At 55.7% G+C, this 13179-nt stretch overlaps 4 protein-coding genes across 4 annotated transcripts; 1 reads left to right on the forward strand and 3 right to left on the reverse strand.

Moving 5' to 3' along the window:
- Nucleotides 1-539: 539 nt before the first annotated feature.
- On the reverse strand, nucleotides 540-983 carry JDV02_007265 (uncharacterized protein; the record flags this gene model as incomplete). The annotated part of the gene is made up of 1 exon (XM_047988743.1): nucleotides 540-983. The coding sequence occupies one exon, from the start codon at nucleotides 981-983 to the stop codon at nucleotides 540-542; it is 444 nt and encodes a 147-aa protein (XP_047844741.1).
- Nucleotides 984-3829: 2846 nt separating this feature from the next.
- JDV02_007266 (uncharacterized protein) lies at nucleotides 3830-4408 on the reverse strand (the record flags this gene model as incomplete). The annotated part of the gene is made up of 3 exons (XM_047988744.1): nucleotides 3830-4069; nucleotides 4143-4253; nucleotides 4313-4408. 3 exons carry the CDS (start codon nucleotides 4406-4408, stop codon nucleotides 3830-3832), a joined length of 447 nt encoding a protein of 148 aa, XP_047844742.1.
- Nucleotides 4409-4954: 546 nt separating this feature from the next.
- Nucleotides 4955-7689, forward strand: JDV02_007267 (uncharacterized protein). The gene has a single exon (XM_047988745.1). The coding sequence runs from the start codon at nucleotides 5085-5087 to the stop codon at nucleotides 7545-7547; it is 2463 nt and encodes an 820-aa protein (XP_047844743.1). The 5' UTR covers nucleotides 4955-5084; the 3' UTR covers nucleotides 7548-7689.
- Nucleotides 7690-11229: 3540 nt separating this feature from the next.
- On the reverse strand, nucleotides 11230-12789 carry JDV02_007268 (uncharacterized protein). The gene is made up of 2 exons (XM_047988746.1): nucleotides 11882-12789; nucleotides 11230-11789 (listed from the first exon to the last, which is right to left on the reverse strand). The coding sequence occupies exons 1-2, from the start codon at nucleotides 12727-12729 to the stop codon at nucleotides 11393-11395; spliced, it is 1245 nt and encodes a 414-aa protein (XP_047844744.1). The 5' UTR covers nucleotides 12730-12789; the 3' UTR covers nucleotides 11230-11392.
- Between the last annotated feature and the right edge of the window lie 390 nt (nucleotides 12790-13179).

Consider the following 13179-nt stretch of genomic DNA (forward strand, 5'->3'; position numbering starts at 1 on the left):
CCAACTGTCAGCAGCAGCAGCAGCCGCATCAATCGTTCAAGCCTAACAGGACGCCTATCAATCTCCGTCTTTACGTGCGCCCATAGCCACGTGCGCCGCCCTGTTCGCCGTCGTGCGGGCGGATAAAGTGGTTTTTTTTTAGTACGATCCCGTGAGGCGCGGTGATATTTCGACACGGCGCCATCCCGTGTAAGCCAGACGGGGCCCATATGGGGAGGCGTCACGTTGTTCATCGATTGGCCCTCGCGCAGCTGCCCTTTGCTTCGCCGTAACTACGCCCTTGCTGCTTCTCGCACCGGCGGGAGGCGCTGACGACAACGTTTCGTGCAGACGGTTATCTCTTCATCTGGCGCGCTATGCTTCGTACAAAGTGTGTGAAAGGTCATGGTCGAGTCTGCGCCGTGGCTGCAGGATAAAGCTTGTGGGCTATTACTACTTCGTACCGAGTAACTGGCAGCTACTAATTACATCGTAACTAGTAGTTGCCCTCGGTCAACCCTGACCTCGTTCGTCGTTGAGTGCACCACCAAACCTCAACCCTAACTGCATATATTCGTGCACCCCTTCACATACCGCACGTAGTTGATGGTCAGCTCGCCCGACAGCTCCCAGTTGTTCGACTCGGGGAACCCCAGGGGCACGCTCCCGCACTTGTCGCAGCCGTACGAGTCGAGCGCCTCGAGCAGGCGCTTGATCTCCTTGCCCGTGACGCCCAGCTCGTTCTTGGGCGCGGGCAGGTGCTGCAGGAAGACGCACACGCCCGTCCCTATCGACAGGATCTGGTCGCAGATGATGTGCTCGCCGTTGCGGTAGATGCGCCGCTCGGGGATCCCGATGCTCTTGCGCGCAAAGTTGTGCGTGTCGCCGCTGCGGCAGAGCGTGTTGCGCCCGTAGCAGTTGATGCCCTCGGCCGAGGCGCCGCCCGCCGCCGCGACGAGACCGACTGCCGCGACTGCTACCGCTTTGGTGTCGGTGAGACGCATATTGAGTTCTTCTTCTAGACGCCGCGGCGGTGTGTCAGCGACAAGGCGGCCACCACCACCACCACCATCTATCTGGCAAGAGCCTAGGCATGGTCTGGCGCGAAGGAAGCGCAGGGGAGGCGTACTCGGAGTATTAATAAGGAACCAAGGGCAGGAGTTGCAGCCGCCCACACCCTCAATACAAGGGTGCCGCTGGCTTCTCAGCTGTGTTTCGAGTTTCGCCGACTGTCCGGGCACAGAAACAGAATCAGACGAGCGTAACAGTCGCTTCGTGCCTGCCTTCAACTCGCTCCGGGTGCGCGGGCAGGCGAGGGCTTTAAAAAAAGCTCTGGCGGTGAAGCAGAACTGTTGACAACAACGCGCCGTTGTCGCAGTACGTAAAGGAAAACGCACGCACGTGCGGGGCCCCGTGGCGAGTTGCCAGCGACCCCCGTGTCATAGCTTCTATGCTCTCCAACGGTGAGGAGGAGGCATCACGGGCTCATGTTGTTGCAGTGCGTGCTGCCTGGTGCTGGTGATCACGCGCATGCGCAGGTGAAAGCCCGGGCCGTCTCAGCTGTCTGCAGTCGTAGACCGAACGGACTGTTGAGGAGAATAGCAACCAAATACCTGGTTCTATGGAACAACTCCATTGTTGCGCTGGCTGCGGGTGTGAGCGCCTATGAGCTTCTTCATCTTCTCTACTGTCAGGCGCATAGGCTGAGAAGAAAGGCAGAGAGAGGGTCGTGCGTGCCAGTCCCGTCATATATAGCCCATCAACGGAAACCCGCCATCTTTGACATAAGACGCAAGTATATGTTGCCGACGTAGAGTGGCAACCGCTGGTGGGTATCATCGGAGTGTTGCCACGGCTGTCACTCACCCCGCGGCCCCGGGGCCGATCGGCCGCCGGTGTGCACTAGGCACCGTGCTCTACGGCGCATGTCCCGGCGACTTGCTTCACTTACGTACCAGTTACGTATATCGAGCGAGCTCCTCAGCCGTGCTTTGCGGGGTCGTTTGCACGCTGTCGAAGCATTGCGTGATTGGTCGGAAGAGGAAAGGAAAGGATATAGATTACATGTACTAACAGAAAGCTACTCCTTAGGGTTGTAAGGAGGGTAATCGCGATGGCGAGAGTACTGCCGAAGCCGCACTTTCTGGGAGTTTGCTTTTTCTGATTTCATGAATGGTGCGCATGTCATCTAGTTTGCCTTTGACTCTGGGATGCCGAAGCCTGCATGTGGTCAGGGAATCTGAATAGCAGTCGCTGTCAGGTTGTTCCTCGCGCCGCTTGGCTCTTGGCTAAGCAGGAGCCTCTCGTGGCCTGGAGTCGGCTTGTGACGTCGTTGTAATGTCCGCTCGATAGCGTTTGGGTTCAAGTTCTGAATGGGGATGCTTAGCGAAGGTTCTCATACCGAAGCGCGGTGTCTGCATGCTTAAATGTTCTTTGCCGGATCGGATACGTCGCATGATTTTCGGCGATGGAGCGTTGGGTAGTGTTGAAAATCGGCTTTAAGCTTTAGTTAGCTGTCTAAATTGCTTCTTTCAGATCAGCAACTGCCGTGGAGAAGCTATAATAATAGAGCCCAACACGAGCATGGGGCCTGGTAGTGACTTGACCGGGGGGGTTCGTAAAGATAAAGCTGCTGGTAAAGACGTATCTGAAGGTATAAAATTACTTCGTAGATACTTGAAGAACAGTTATAAAATGCGCAACTTCAGTATCAACTCTAGATAGTTAATGGCGATATTGCTGTTATTTACCTAGCGGTCGTAGTGGGCTGGTCTCCTTAACTAAAGCCTCCCTCGTGTCCACTAGCAAGAAGCTTCGAGGCGACGTTCGGTGACATAGTGTAGTCGTTGTCTACCTGAGCTCCATTGCCGTTGCCATTGAGTTCGACCATGTCCGTTCCGACGAATTTTGAGAGTAGTCACTTCATGCAGAATGAACGCTTTGTCTTTTCTTGGAAACTGCACTTGACGCGAAGTCGGCCAGTCCATCAGTAATTCCGTGAGAAGAGGGGCGCACAATCGAAGGACGGCCGTCAGGGCGGCGGCGGCTTCTCCGAGTCGGACGTCAAGGGTCAGCGCGGTCCTGGAGAGGATTGCCGCGGCCAGGGGCATGCTCATCACGAGCGTCGCTATGGCGTACATCATGCAGGAGACGCCCTACGTGTTCCCCATTATCGGACTATCGGAGGGCGCGAGCTGGACCGCCTTAGAGGTGACGTCGAGGCGCTCTCTCTTGAGTTGGGCGAGGACGAACTTGAGGACACTGAGAGCGCCATGCCTTTTGACGTGGGATTTCCCCATACCATGCTGTGGGCTGGCAGTATGGGCATGCCGAAGCAGGTCAAGGACACATTGGCGCTTGCCACGGGAGGGATCAACGAATACGTGGAAGAGCCAAAGGCAAGTCTAGTCTTGACTCTCTTTCGGTGGAAGTGTTGAGAAGTGCGTCTGGTGCGTGTAAACTAGCCGCTGCATACGACGACGGGCCCATTCGCCTACATAGTCGCAAGTAGTAGCGACGATCTGCATCGAGGCGCCGACATGTTAGTATATATGGCATCAGTGCTACATTGCGGGGGAGTGGGTGGTTGCCAACTTACGTCAGGAGTCGGTACATGTGCTAGCACAAAGCCTTGATGAAGCTACTTCGAATAATCCTGGTAGTACACACTCGATGTAAACGACAGACTTTGGGGAAGAAGAAAAAAGTGTGCTCCCTAAATAAACCTCGACCCCGTGGTTTGCCGCGAGCTGCATGACCAACCCAGACTTTCCACCTTTCAAATCATAACCGTAGCGCTTCCAGTAGCTGTCGAAAGTAAGCTCGACGCCAAAGTGTTCCAGCAATCATGTCACCAGCAGGTCAACATGGCCCATGACGTCAGGTCGTTGTGGGCGTCGTCGTTCGATTGGGAGTTGCTCTGCGACGGCGGGTCGTTGGGACTTCGCTTCGTGCGTGCCGGTCTGGCTCCCGCCTTGGGCTGAATCACGGTCTTGGGTGGTGGGATGTTCCCGTTCTTCCACTGGTTCATGTTGTCCGGCGGTGGACGTAGATCTTGTAGGGCAAACTCGACGGTGCAGCCCGTCTTACACTGCGTACCCGAGCATTAGCGCTACGTACTTGTAGGGGAGGAGGTCAAGGTCAGCAGAATTTATGAGACTTACAGTGTTGTCGTCGCATCTTACATCTAGAGGCTTCCACTCAAAACCCCAATCTCGTTGGTCTCCCACTACCCGTACTTTCTGAAAGTGGCATTGGTCGGTTCGTGAGTCGCACTGTCATCTGCTTTAGCGAACCCCCCAGAGAAAAGAAAATTCGAAGTTGACCACCATACATGGCCCTTGATATGCGAATTGTATCGCCTGGCCTCGGCCTTGGCCTCATCGATGGTCTCGCCGAGGCAGGGAAGGTCGTTGCCGTCGGGCCCCATGGCTATGTACTTGGGAAACGTGCCTTGCACGACAGCAATGAAGATGTTCAAGGAGAAAGGCCAAACAACAGCTCCATTTTTGTGGCGCAATGTGAGCATCAGAGAGAGTGGTGGTTGCTATGAATATGAATGGAGTTTGGGTATGAATGGCCTGGTTCAATAGATGTACTGTCTGGACGATGATGTACCACTTCCTAGGGGGGACGATAGGGATTATATGTAGCTACGACTGTACGTGGTGCTTGGTATGAACAACTGTTGCACCGAGTTGCGGTATGACTATGTTTAATGTGCCCCGTTGGACCGGCCGGGAAATATTTAGGTCATGATTGCTAAAGAAAGTAGACAAAGTATGGATTCTTCAAGTAATAGCAGCGGTTTGCGCCGCCGAGCGCATGTCGCCCGAGGAACAGGGCCTCCGCTATATCCCCAAGGGTATGAGGCTAGTTAATAATGTACGAGCAATACGCCGGCGCTCAATGCACGGCCCACCTCACCACAACCACTCCCCTCCCCATGCTTGGTTCCGTTTCTCAATCAATTGGAGTTGTGATGTTTAGCTTACGTACTTTGTACATGGACGGCACGTCTGGACGAAGGTGAAACCGTCCACCTCAGCCGCCTCATCAGCCGACTCGTCGCGTCGAATTGCGTCAGCCCATCAACACCCGCAACCATGGCGTTGCTCGCCCTGCCAAACGAGCTCGTCGCGCAGATCGCTCAGTGTCTGCCCACAGAGCGCGACTTGAGCCGGCTCAGCCAGACGTGTCGACGACTCAACCAGCCCGTCACGCTGATCCTGTATCGTCGCAACAACCAACAAGGGTCCAACACGGCGTTGACATGGGCCGTGAGGAAGAATATTCCAGCCATCCTCCGGCACGCAGTCAACGCGGGCACTCGCATCAGCGACTGCCGGCTGCCTCTGCTCTTCGATGCCGCGCTCAGAGGCCACGTCAAGGTGCTGAAGGCGCTGTTGAGCCTGTGCAAGCTCGAGTCGCTCGTCTGGGACTCGACGGCAACCACCCCGCTCTTCGTCGCCATTCGAAACGGACACGCCGACTTCGTCAGGGTCCTGCTCGAGCACGGGGCGGACCCGTTGCTGCCTTCGCCTTACGGGCGCGGTGAAACGCCGCTGCATACCGCCGCGCGGTACCCGCGAGAGGTTGACATCGCCGCCATGCTGGTCCATGCGAGCCACGACATCGCGCCCCGTCAGGCGACCGATGGGACGCCGTTGCACGTCGCGGCTGGCCATGGGCATGTGCGCATGGTGGAGATGCTTCTGGATCGCGGTGCAGACCCCACGCAGGTGGAAAACAACTCTACGCCTCTGGGACTGGCCGTGGAAAATGGACACACGGACACTGCGAAGCTGCTACTGGAGAGGTCTCCCGGTGTAGCGGGCCACGTATTCGAAGGTATCCCGGTGCTCTATGAGGCCGCGGGTGATGCCGCAGCGGAGTTGCTCTTGCTGCTGCTCCAACACGGCGCCGATCCCCATGAAAGGCTGAAGTCGGGGAATCTTCCCTTGCACATGGCAGCGGCTGCGGGCAACACCGACGCCATCAGGGTTTTGCTTGACCATGGATCTCCCATCGACGCTCAGTGTGAGACCGGCGAGACCGCATTGCATTTGGCGGTCCTAAACGGCAGAACCACCGCCGTCCAGCTACTCCTGGAAGCGGGAGCGAATACCTTGCTCGCCACCACCAAAGCCGGCAACCAGCCACTGCACCTGGTGCAAGACTCATTCGCAGGCATTGTGGTTGACGCACTGCTCGATCATGGTGCCGACATCGCCGCCCGGAACAACTTGGGGTGGACTCCCGTGGCCGCCGCCATGAAGAGCTCGTGCGCAGAAGTTGTGAGGCGTCTTGTCGAACGCGGCGCAGACGTTGACGACTCAACGTCAAAGTTGCCATTGCTCTCGTTGGCTGTTGACCATAGCGACATGGACACCGTCGCTTTTCTCCACGCCCGTGGAGCCACCCTGGCCGCCGTTGACGAGTTTGGTTGCACCGCACTGCATGTCGCGGCCAAGAACGGTGATTTCGAAATAGCCGAGTTCCTCTTGGAGCACGGGGCCGACTGTCAAGCGGTAGACTCGTACGGATGGACACCGCTGCTGTTGGCCGCGGCGAACGGGCACCACAGATCGGTCGAAGGGCTCGTCAAGGGGGGTGCCGACTTGGAGCAAGCAAACGGAGAACGGTACACGCCGCTTCTCCTTGCGGTGGAAAATAATCACCTCCAAGTTGTCGACGTACTTCTCGCCAACGGCGCGAGCTTGCTGGCCACCCAATGTAACGGTAGGGGGGCTGCCATGCTTGCGGCAATGGGTGGGCACGTCGGATTGCTCAAGCGACTACTCGCAACCGGCAACGTAGACATCGACCAGCGAGACATTGATAACCGAACAGCGCTTCTGCTCGCGGCGATGCGTGGAAAAGCGACAGCTGTCAAAGTCCTCCTCTCGCAAGAACCCCCTCCTGCCAGTGACATTAAAGACAGGTTCGGAGCAACGCCCCTCATCATGGCCGCGCGCAATGGGCAAACCGCTATACTTTATCGTCTTCTGGAGACCGGAAACCAGCCAGTCCACGCCCAGGATGTGTTTGGCCACACGGCTCTGTGCTGGGCCGCGCAGAGTGGCAGCCACGAAGCCTTTAGTCTCCTTGCCAGTGTCGCTGCTGGGGATGACGACGGCCTTTACACATTACAAGCCGAGCGAATCCACTTCTCAACGGCAACATGCTACTGCGACGTCTGCGGGCGCTGCACCATATTTTCCTTGCGTGATAGGACGCAGGCGTGCAAGGCGTGCGCGTTCGCTGACAACTCCGTGTTCGTCATATGCGCGTCCTGTGCGGACGCCGGGGCCAAGTGTCGCGACGAAGACCATGCCTGGCAGCCGCACGAGTGCGATTGCGAAGATGGATCTGACTACGAAGAAGAAGAAGAAGAAGAAGAAGAAGAAGAGGAGGAGGAGGAGGAGGAGGAGAGCAGCGATGATGAGTCCGAAGAGGAGGATTGGGACGTGAGCCGAAACGGGTCCTCTCAGGAGGCGGAGGATCCGACCGAGGAGGAGGCTAGTGCCGGATCCCCTGGGGATGAGGGAACAACGGCCGCCTCATGACAAATAACGAGTTTCCCCATGTAGGATGCCTATAACCATACATGTGTAATTGTCACATGTGCGTGCAGGTATTGTTACGTAAAGATGACTGTGGGAGCGAGGTGATTGATGTCACGTTTCAGATCAGACAAACAAAGATGAGGCATCAATTCGACAACAACAACAAAGCCAGAGCCTCTTCGATTTCATGAGCTTACAGAGTGTCAACCACAAAGAGCTGAAGCTTACGCATACGTAACATATGGGACCTGTCATTCATGACGCACAAGAAACTGATAGAAGCGGGTTGAGGGACGACAGTCACGCAGCGTAATGTTGAGATCTTCTTGGAATCCGCAGGCAAGTTCACGCAGTCGCCCGTGCGCACGTCCGATACTATGCAGAGATACCCGACGAGCATAGGTCATTCGGCAGTAAAGTCGTCCGCCTGCCTACTCAGGGGTATGCAGCAGGTTTGAACAGGAAAGTCCCTGCTGCCGCTCAAGATCTGATCAATGAGGAATACGTAACGTGCACGTGTACGGCTGCGTGATTCATCGTGCAAGTCTTTAATAGCCGAAATTGTCTCATTTGGTGGCCTGGAACATCATGCATATGCATCAGAGTGGAAAGCCAAATCTAGAACGACCTGGATCCTGTATCTTATACCCAACCATTAGGTGTAGGAAAGTGAAAATCTTGCTGTTCAAGTGAGTATAAAGTGTCGTGAATGGCCACGCTGCCCCTCGCAGCCCTGGTCTATTCCTGTCTTCATGTTCCGTAACCATGAAGAGACAATCACTTCTCTTTTCGACTTTGTTTTTATATGTTCCTGGCTCTGGTGCCGTTTTCGGTTTCGGTAGCGATAGGGCCAGGGAGATGAGTGGCTACCCAGGTGTAAGGCTCAACTTCAAAGCTCATTCGACATACATATACGAAGACGCTTCTAACATATCAATTTTGACGCGTAGTGGTGTAGGTGTGACACGAACCTCTGTACCTTCCAGGGCCAGAGCCTCGAGGGCACGGCCAGTCCGTTCCCGACAATCAAGGACGTATGGACCTCCAAATCTTGTGGCGAGACGGAACCACACCGGGTAAGTGGGCGGACAAGGCTGCGCGGCCGATGCAACGAGCGGTACATGTATCAAGCATGCACTGCAGATCATTGATTGCTGGAGATGACTGACTTGTTCTAAAAATGTAGTGCTCAGGAAACAGAAGAAGATGCACCTGGGTTCCTGGCGAATCATCCGCACGCTGCTCATAGCTTGCAGTTGAATCATGGACAAGAAGCCGCACTCTACTCCTTCCATATTCGCCAATCAACATGAAGGCTGAATCGAATGTCGACTATTCTGATACAAGCTATATAAAAGTGTCTTGAGCCACCTTTGCTACAGTCGATGACTTTCATGGAATACGACCGCGTGAGCTAGATATCTCATGATACGAGTTGAGGTTGAACATGCTTTACGTCTAGTGAATTGTATTCGTAAAACAACGATCCTACTTGGGGCAATAGGCCCGTGCGAAATAGGTCGAGTGGTTGACGGCAATGTCGTTCAGCGACCCTTCTTTCTCGCGCTTGTCGTAAACGGTGGGCTCGGCTCCTCCCCAGCCTCCAGAACACGGAGGGTTTTCCAACTGACGAGGCCAGAATCTGGAAGTCTCCGCTACAGAAGCTTTACTGAACTTTCTGTGTCATATCTTTATCGTTGACGGTAAGAGGGTAAGAATCTAGAAGCCCAGAGGCTGGCGGCTTGGGCGACCGACCGGCGTCGCACTCGGCCTTTACGATCCGCTTGATACCGTCCAGCATGACTTTGCGATACGGATCGCGGACGGACCTCACTTTCACCTGGATGACGGCTCAATCGCATATGACGTTGGTCGTTTTGCCCGCCTTGAGGCTCCCAACGGTCACAACGCCGGCCTCGTCCGGAGGCAGCTCACGTCTGACGAGCAATTGGAGCCTCACCACGATGTGAGCCGAAATCACCACCGGATTGACACAACAGATGCGGCATGCTGCCGTGGCCGCCTTTCCCGAAGACGGTGATACGCCAATTGTCGGCTGCGCTACTCGGCTGGCTGGAAGAGGAAGATGACGGTTCCAGCCCACGCATCGCGTGTTTGGAGAAGTGTTTTGGCGGCTCCGAGGGTTGCAAACGATGTGAAAGTCATGACCACAGGCATGCATCACCGGGTTCACTGCGTAATCACCGTCGACATCTCGCGTCATGTGCTTGAACGCGTAATCTAGGCCCGTCTTCTCCTCGATGGGCAGCCCATCAAATGTCTGCGCGCGCAAGAGCACTATTGGTCCTGGTTCATTCTTGCAAATGGCGACGATGCCAGTGCCGCCGATGCCGGTGCGAATGTCTAGATCTCCAGAGAGATTCTTGAGGTGGGCATGGGTTCTAGAAGCTGTCTCGTTCACAGCGAAGGAAAGGCTCCAGATGCCGATGGAAAGCTCGGAATAGATTATTATAGGCCTTGAGGTGCGGTCCATGCTGGTCCAGAATGGACTCGAAGATATGCAGTGGACTTGACATGAAACGCCTCAGGGAATAATGCTGCCTGACTGAGCTGGCTGGCGATGTTATCGTGTCTCACTCAGCCGGTTGGCTCTTGATCTGATGGCAACACAAGGACACACCGATGAAGAGCATAAAATAAGCATTGGGTGTCAATTGCCCCATCGCTTCATTAGGCGCGGCATGATGATTGAGCGGCAGGGCGCATGACGTCTACAGTCTAGCTCCAGCCTGTTGCTAGTGAACCTCAAGTCGCCGGCGCCCGTTGCGGGAGTGGATGTCATCCTGTGAGGAGCCTATGTTCACAGTGCTATGCCTCATGGCTACTTGCCGTCCAGCCAAGATTATGTTATCGAACCCTCAAGGTCCCGTCTGACAGCATTCCTTGCCCTTTGGCTCGTGGAGCCGCTTGCCAAGCAAATAACCGATCGACGGGAAGGTCTCAGTTGGCGACTGCTGGGTCTGGACCAGAGAAATGGAATGCGACAACTCGTCCCCCTCATGCTGCTAGATCTACTGCAGATCCACGGCTCGCAAAAATTTTACGAGCAGATCAGGATCAAAGCGTTTCGCTCGACGTGCCGCCCCAGAAACCTGGGAAGACGGACAAAGGAAGTTGAGGAGGCGCGAAGACACATAATGCTGGCTGGCAGGGTGAGCGAGCGGTCTGCTGTGAGCGCAGCACTGAGCAGCGTGCCGACGGTGTTTCGGATACTCTGTCTATCATGATGAAAGACTTGAGCGAGCTGAAGAGATGGGTGGTTTTTATTCCTTCTGATCAAATGCCAAGGCAATTGTTTTGACTATGAGGGCCAAGACAGGTCCCAGCGCAGTCTTGAACGCGCTGGCGAGGATGTCGAACCCAGGGGGGGGGGATGAATCGCTCTTTTGACCCGCGCTCCTCTAATAAACCTGGTTTCTGTCACTGTGAGATACGCCTTGGACGTCAAAATGCACTGTTGGGGGGCTCGAGGCGCTGCGCATACTTGATCAAGTTGAATTGATCAGTCAATAATGTTTGTAGTGACGAGGGCACCTATCAACACCTGTCGCTGCAACTCAACTCATGGCGAGCCTCGATCTTCCTTTGAGCTTTTAGCCGTTGGCCTTTATGTAGCAGCCTATCAAAGACAACCGCATTGAAAGGGCACGACATCATAAGAGAGACATTAAAAGTTATATTGGGCCGAATTCTGGCTGATGTATGTACGTCTATGCGCGCATATGCACAATTTCTGGCCGCGGAAATCGCGTCTCGAAATGAACACTTTCTCCATGTTGTTGTGCAACAAGCTCTGCCACCGCAAGGAAGCGGTCAGGTCCTCCCTAATAACCGAAGCGGAACTTTTGACTCAACATCCCGGAGCCATCCTGCGACCAGGTGACCAGGAAGTCTGTGTCGTTGAGGGCCATCATGCCGGGCCAGTGAGAGCCCCTCTGCCCGACGGTTATGGGCGAGCTCCATGTAACACCCCGGTCTGTGCTCCACACAATCTTGAGCTCGCCGCCGTCGACGTTCGGCAAGTCCCTCGTGTCCTCGTTTGTCATGAAGCTGACGACCAGTATGCCGCCGACGTTGATGACCCACGGCGCGCCTGCCTGCAGGTTGTCGCCCTTTGGCGTGTATATGCGATGGCGGTCACCCCATCCCTTCATGTTGTCGTCGTTGCTGCTGACGATGTCGACGACGAATAGTGGACCAGTGCCGCTCTCGAATACGGTACTAGATGGAAAAAAGCGCCCGGGTTCAGCGTTCCGCTCCGAGCGATACAGTACCCCGTGTGGTTGAGATTTGGGACGGGAGGGCACACTTACAAGGCTTGAGACTCTACGTTGACCACGCTCGGCATGCCGTCACGCGCGGTTCTGTCGGCGCCGGCTACAGTAACGGGCGCCGACCACGTCTCGCCATAGTTGTCCGACTCCTGATAGACGATATCCTGATCCCACGTGGTCATTTCGTTGGACCAAAACACCTGCAGCTTATCCGACGTGGGCGATATCCGTAAGAATGGTTCCCAGATGCCGTCGACGCCTGTCCGGATCCGATCGTCAGGGCGAGATAGCTCCTGCCAGCTCTTACCCCCGTCCCACGACTGGTGGATCCCGATGCCAAAGGTGGCGAACCGATCCTTGATGTTCGGGTCCCAGCGGTGGTTTCGATGCGCGCACAGCAGTCGTCCATCTTCCAGCGCAAGGATATGTGGGTTTCCGATGCTGTACTCGCTGTTCTTGACGGACAGCACGAAGCCCATGGGGTACCACGAGACTCCTGCGTCGTCGGATGCCGCAACACGGAGGACTAGGTCGTCACCCTCGATGGATTCGTATACGCCGACTATGTCGTCCTCGGATCTATATTGCGTAGTACGCATGTACGACGCGCCGTCGCTTCTGTCCACGGTCTGTGGCGCGGCTGCGGCTGCCGCTGCCGTCGGGGCTCGGCCTCGCAACAACTTGTTTGTATGGATGGAGGCGCCATGGCAAGCCGAGGCAAGAAGGGCCATAAAGGCAAAAAGCCGGACGAAGAGTGATAGCGAGGTCATGGTGGTTGGCGGCGGCGACCCAGTGGTTCGTTCGTTCGTTTCCCTCTCATATGTCTCACTGCCTCGACTCAATTCCAAACCACCGGGCCTCTTGGACGGGCAGTGTGGCCGGCCCATTTATATACTTTTCGCATGTTTCCCACTTGGTTTTAAAAACAAACCTAAGACAAGGACAACACCACCGCACACCGAGGCTAATTTCTAATGCATTTCTGGGAGCCCTGACTCGCTGCCAGCTCACGTTCCATCGCTGCGGTTGGGCCTCCGGGGCGGTGTGTTCTCGGCTCGTGGCCCATGGCCCGGATTCGCCATCAGGGAGCGCCCGTCAAGCGCAGCATCCGACGATCCGGTTCTGGGCTGGGCCCAATGCTCCGGCACAGACGAGGCGCCAAAAATATCGCGGTGGCGGCGCTCGGTGGCCGGGCCTGCCCGTGCCGGTTTCACGGTTGTTGGATACACATGCAGCCAACCAACATAGCCCAAGCCCCCCCCAAAGGCTATGCTGCAGACGCGTTGATTAGCAATTCATCCAATATGCACGTTATGAATACTATGAGCCCGAAGCGC

This window comes from Purpureocillium takamizusanense, chromosome 6 (assembly GCF_022605165.1).
Source record: "Purpureocillium takamizusanense chromosome 6, complete sequence".
Taxonomy (NCBI): Eukaryota; Fungi; Ascomycota; class Sordariomycetes; order Hypocreales; family Ophiocordycipitaceae; genus Purpureocillium; species Purpureocillium takamizusanense.